The sequence below is a fragment of the Carlito syrichta genome, unplaced genomic scaffold (genome assembly GCF_000164805.1).
Source record: "Carlito syrichta isolate Samal-C Ts95f unplaced genomic scaffold, Tarsius_syrichta-2.0.1 Scaffold312747, whole genome shotgun sequence".
NCBI lineage: Eukaryota > Metazoa > Chordata > Mammalia > Primates > Tarsiidae > Carlito > Carlito syrichta.
Window position 1 is genome coordinate 192,299 of NW_007256843.1, and position 6,151 is coordinate 198,449.

At 48.6% G+C, this 6,151-nt stretch overlaps 1 protein-coding gene across 1 annotated transcript in view; it reads right to left on the reverse strand.

Annotated features, from left to right (window-relative positions):
* Window positions 1–6,151, reverse strand: part of ARAP1 (ArfGAP with RhoGAP domain, ankyrin repeat and PH domain 1) — a 60,398-nt gene that overhangs the window by 38,089 nt on the left and 16,158 nt on the right. The window contains exons 2-3 of the mRNA XM_021718580.1: window positions 5,422–5,503; window positions 1–283 (exon numbers count right to left, since the gene is read on the reverse strand). The exon at window positions 1–283 is cut by the window's left edge and continues 219 nt beyond it. Coding sequence (XP_021574255.1) covers window positions 1–239 — 239 coding nt within the window. The 5' untranslated portion in view covers window positions 240–283; window positions 5,422–5,503. The remainder of the gene's footprint in view (window positions 284–5,421; window positions 5,504–6,151) is intronic.

The window sequence follows — 6,151 nt, forward strand, 5'->3', positions numbered from 1 at the left end:
CGCGGGGCAGGGCGGGGTGCAGGCGCTGGGGGCGTGTGGGCACGGAGCAGGCCAGCCAGGATGCGGCGCCGGTGGCCGGGGAGCAGCATGCCCATGTCCAGCAGGCGGGCATCGCTGAGGCCCTGGCACTCAGTGGCCCACACCAGTCCGTGCTGCTCGAAGAGCCCAGTGTACTGCTCCAGATGCAGCGCTCGCAGCCACTCGGCCACTGACAGCACAGTGTCCCCGGCCTCTGCCATGGTTCCTGCCAGCAGAGGCCCGACCGGCGGGGCTCTGTCCAGACCTAGAAGAGACAGATGGGTGCAGGTCAGAAGCACAGGTCAGAGGTGCAGGTCAGAGGCGTGGCTGCCCTCGGTCAGCACTCCTCATGGTTCTCTCAGGCCCTGGGTTCAAGTTCCATCCTTGAGCTTCCTCCCCCGTGCTTCTTGCGCCAGGCAAGGCCAGGCTCTGCTGGGTCTCTGAACACACAGGTCTTTCCCTCCGCCTAAACCCTCTGCCCTGCCCCTGTGGCCTCCCGGCATTCAGCTCATGTCTCCTGCTCCAGGAAACCCTCCATGACCTCCAGGGTTGGCACCACCTCACACCCCCACACAGAGCTTTGGCCACTGATGCGAGACTGGCCAGTGGCATGATTGGTGCTGTGTCTGCCACCACCTCCCTACTGCCCTCTGCAAGACCCAGGCCAGGGCCCAATTTCTTCTGAGGCACCAGTTCCCGGTTGAGGGCAAGACCCAGAGGCCTAGTGAGTGTACGCTGAAGGACACCACTGTTGGTCCCTCTGGGTGCCCAGTCTAGGGGCTGCACCTACCTCATCCCAGCCCTGTATCCCTGGAGGAAGCAAATGCTCTAGGATGTGAGCAGCCTCAGCCTCAGCCTCAGCCTCATCTGGGGTCCCGACCCTGTGAGGGAGCAGGCCCTCCCAGCACCGAGGCCAGTGAAGGCCATGCATTCATCTGTTCTTTCAAAACAGCCTTGCCCTGGGCATGGGACTCAGCCTCCTTCCCCATACCCACAGCTCTGCCTGGTGGGAGTCTGGAGTGGAAGAGACCAGAAGAGATGGTGAGGAATAGGCCATCTGAGCATCTCCACAGGTACGAAAGAGGCATATGACAAAACCCAACAACCAGCTGACTTACACAAACAAAATCCTACTAAAACAGACACAGACTGATACCTCTCCTTAAACAAAAACTATCACCTTACTCAATGGAAAAACAATTTTAAAATCCTATTAAAGTTACAAATGAGACAAGGATATCCATTTCACTATTATTATTCACATGGCTCTAAAGTTCTAAACAATAAACAAGAAGTATCAAACTTGGGAAGGAAGAGATTAACAACTCATTAGTTGCCAAGGATATGAGTTTTATGTGAGAACACCCAAGAAGCTCAAATGATAAACTACTGCAACCAGTGACTTTGTTTAGTGAGGTAACTGGGCTCAAAATCAATATAACAGAAATCAACATTTAAAAGCAATAATCAGGTAGAAACCAGGATGAAAGGCCCCCCATTTAAAAGTTTATCACAAAATAGAAAACACTAAGAATAAACATCATAAGAAATACACAATATCTGCCGGCCGCGGTCACTCACGCCTATAATCCCAGCGTTTTGGGAGGCAGTGGCAAGAGGATTGCTTAAGGAGTTCAAGACCAGCCTGGGCAACTCGCCAAGACCTCATCTTTACAAAAAATAAAAAAATTAGCTGGTCATAGTGGTATGCATCTCTAGTCCCAGCTACTTGGGAGGCTAAGGTGGAAGGATCACCTGAGCCCAGGCGGCTGAGGCTGCAATCGCGATGATCAAGCCACTGCACTCCAGCTTGGGCAACAGAGTGAGACTGACTCAAAAGAAAAAAAAATACACATTTATTTAAAAATTTAGAGTATTACTGAGGGGCAAAAAGAAGACTGGACAAATGGCAAGGCAGAATAAGTTCTGGATAGAAGACACCATACAGATATTAATTCTTTCTGCATTATCTGATAAATATGCACAATCCAATATAATATATATACAGAATTCTTGTCTGAGGCTAGACAAGGTGATCTGAAAATTCATGTAGAAAAATAAGCCAGCAGAGGCTAGGCGCGGTGTCTCAAGCCTGTAATCCCAGTACTTTGGGAGGCCGAGGGGAGAGGATTGCCTGAGTCCAGGGGTTCGAGACTAGCCTGGGCAGTTTAGTGAGACCTTGTCTCTACAGTAAATAACAAAAACTAGCCAGGCGTGGTGGCGTGCGTCTGCAGTTCCGGCTTCTCAAAAGGCTGAGGTGGAAAGATCGCCGGAGCCCAGCAGGTGGAGGCTGCAATGCCGTGAGCGTGCCACTGCACTCCAACCTGGGCGACAGAGTGAGACTCCGACTCAAAAAAAAGAAAAAGAAGCAAGCAGGAAGAGCCAGAAACATTCTGGGAACAAGGGGTGAGGGGAAGGGAAAAGGAGTAGGAATCAGCCTCGCCACAAATTAAAACATGTGACAGGCCAGGTCCGGTGGTTCACGCCTGTAATCCCAGCACTTTGGGAGGCCGAGGTGAGAGGATTGCCTGAACCCAGAGTTTCAAGACCAGCCTGGGCAAGCTGATGAGACTTTTTCTCTAAAATTAATAAAAAAATTAGCCAGGCGTGGTGGCGTGTACTTGTAGTTCCAGCTACTTGGAAGGCTGAAGCAGAAGGATCGCCTGAGCCCAGCAGGTTGAGGCTGCGGTAGCTGTGACTGTGCCACTGCACTCCGACCTGGGTAAGAGAAAATTCGACTAAAAAATAATAATAATAATAATAAATAAAATAAAATATACTATAGAGCCACAATAATTAAAATAGTATATGGTACCAGAACATGAACAGGCAGATCAATTAAACAGAACAGAAAGTTTAAAAGAAGACCTAACACATATAAGAATTGAGTGTACAATAAAAGTAGTACCTCAAACTTGCAGGGAAATGATGGATTATCAAGTTGTTGGGACAACTCTGGAACAATCTAGAAAAAAACTAAGGTGGTCCTCACCTCACACCATTCAACAGAAAAAATTACAGATGGATCAAAGATTTCAGTACAAAACATAAAACTACGAAAGGATTTTAAAAATCATCTCAGAGCCAGGAGTGGTGACTCTCACCTGTAATCCCAGGACTTTGGGGAGGCAGAGGCAGGAGGATCACTTGAGGCCAGGAGTTCAAAATCAGCCTGGGCAACATAGTAAGACCCCATTTCTAAAATACAAAAAAACAAAACAAATTGCTGGGTGGGGTGGTATATGCCTGTAGTCCAATATAGTCCAAGCTACTCAGGAGGCTGAGGCAGGAGGATTGCTTGAGCCTAGGAATGACTGATCAAGGCTGCAGTGAGCTATGGTTGTACCACTGTACTCTAGCCTGGGCAAGAATGAGACTCCTGTCTAAAAAAAAAAGATCATCTCAGAGAGATGAAAGCCTTTTAGAAATGACACAAACTCAGAAGGTATATAGAAACGATGGAAATATTCAACTCAATAAAAACCAGGTATTCCTGCATGACAAATAGCACCATAAGCAAAGCCAAGAGACAAATGACAAACTAGGGGCTACCCGCCACTCACATCCCAAACAATGGGCTCATTTTCCTAAAGGCCGACCAGCTTCCAGAAATAAGGAACAGATCAATAACCTAACAGAAAAACGAGGAAAGAAAAGGAACAGAAATTCACAGAAAGGAAGAGATAAGTGGCTCTTAAGCTCATGAAAAGGAACTTCATCTCCCCACACTAGGAAATACAAATGTAAAACACACTGAAATACCGCTTTCCACCCATTAGACTGTCCTGGAGCAGAAACATGTGAAAATACATGGGCACCGACACTGGAGAGAGTGTCTCTAGGGAGGGTAGTGCTACTAACTGAAAACCCGGGAGCTGCAGCCCTCTGGCCCAGGCACCTGTAGACATTCTTCCTACACGTTCACTGGCACACGCCTGAAAATGACATATGTAGGTGACTGGCTGCAGCGCCTGTGTTTAATAAAAAGAGATTGGAAATAATCCAAATGTCCAGCCATCGTACAATGGTTAACTACATTATGGTGTAGTCATCCAATACTGCATAGCCATAAAAAATGAGGAAATGTCTTTCATATTGGCGGGGGATGACCCCCATGATATATTGTGAAATCAGTAAAGAAAAATGCAGAACATTCTATCTCTTATGAGGAAAAAACCAAGGCATGGAGCAGCGTGCATGTAGTAAATGCACAAAGAGTATCTGAAAAAACACACGGGGCAGGGTGATGACACTGACCTGTTTCCTGGGGGGAGGAAACTTGAGGGCTGGGGGGACGGGGGGAACAGAGGTAGATCCAGAGTTCATGGGACTTGAAGCTTACACAATTTGGATGCCTTCTTTTAAAAAAGAAGGCCAGGCACGGTAGCCTGTAATCCCAACATTTTGGGAGGCCAAGGCAGAAGGATTGCTTGAGCCTGGGAATTTAAGACCAACACAGTGAGACCTTGTCTCTGCAAAAAATTTAAAAATGAGCCAGGTGTGGTGGCAAGCACCTGTAGTCCCAGCTCCTTGGAAGACTGAGGCAGAAGGATCGCCTGAGCCCAGGAGGTTGAGGCTCAGAGTTCAATTTTTAACTATGTGAATTTTAAAAATAATAATAATTTTAAAAGGTTACTTGAAGGACCCAAAGGGAGACATAAACAGAAATACACCTGATGTTCTTGGCTCTCAACATTGTCAAGACATTGGTTCTTCCAGGGTGAGGCTAGAACTTTAACTCGATCCCAACTAAAATTACCAAGTGGGATTTCTTTAGACAGGCAGATCCTAATGTTCATATATAGTGATATTAAAGATGTGTTGTTAAGTGGAAAAGCAAAGTGCAGAGCACTATTATGAAAATAGCTAGGCTAAAGAAAAAATATACATATATTGTATATACGCAAATACATATACAGATACATACGCATATGTATATACAAATATATATACTCCGGACAGACACACAAGAAACTGCCTTTGGGGAGAAGAACTGGCAGCCAGAAAGATAGGAGAAACTATGCCCATCTGTATCTTTTTAATTTTGTGCCATTTTCCAATAAATAAATAAAATGTAAAAGAGAATGTGATCATCATGAATAGGGCCCGGGAACGAGAAAATAAAACAAAACTCACCAGACAAGGAGGTGATCAAATGAGCAGATGCACATGTCCCCACACCCCCACAATCCAGCCTACTGGTCCCTGCCTTGACCCCTTCCGAGCCCAGCGGGAGGCTCTCTGCTTGCTCTCTGAGTCTCGCCCTCTGTCTCTCAACCTTAGTTCTCAAAAGGCTAAACCGGACATTAGGTCTCAGCCTCCACCAAGCCTCCCCCGACTTCAGTGCTGGGGCTGAACCTGCCACCCCCAGCCCAGCTCCCACCTCCCCAGTCCCTGACTCACCACGGGGACTGCCAAGGACGCCCGGGTCCTCCCAGAAACGGCAGCTACTCTGGACGGCTCTGCATCTCGGCCTGAGGCGGGGCTGTAAGGACAGGAATGAAGAAGGTCCATGAGACAAGGCCACTTTGAGCAGCCAGGATGTGAGGAGGAGGAAGAGGAGGAGGGGAAGGGGAAGGAGGTGGAAGCACAGGGAAGGGCTCAGGAACCCAAAGGAAACCAGGCAATGGAGGTCAGACCAGAGAAAGGCCTTCCAGGGGTGAGGAAGGCAGACACACAGACCTGCCCAGACGTGGGGCCCCACAGGTGGTCGGGGGAGCCAGGACTTCCCACTCTGGACCCCGGGGCCAGTGGCTGAGATGCGTGTAGGGCAGGGTGTGGTAGGGACAGATACAGCTCCACAGAGAAAGCGGTCCCCTGACACAGAGTCTGTCACATGGGGGAGGTTGAGGAAAAGGGCCCAAAGAGGGTGTTTCCAGGTAGGAGGAGAAAGAACAGGGCACTCCTGAGGGCAGGTCACTGCTCCTGCTGCGCAGACGGCTGGGTCTCTGAGGGGCCAGGAGCCAGTCGGGGGGTGGGATGGAAAGGTCCCCCTCCTCCAGGTCTAGAGCCACCAGGGTAGGGGTAACCCGAAAACTCTGCCTAATGTGTGAACATTTTACATTTTAAAAAATGTTTTGGCTGGGCTCGGTGGCTCAGCCTGTAATCCCGCGCCTTTGGGAGGCTGAGGTGA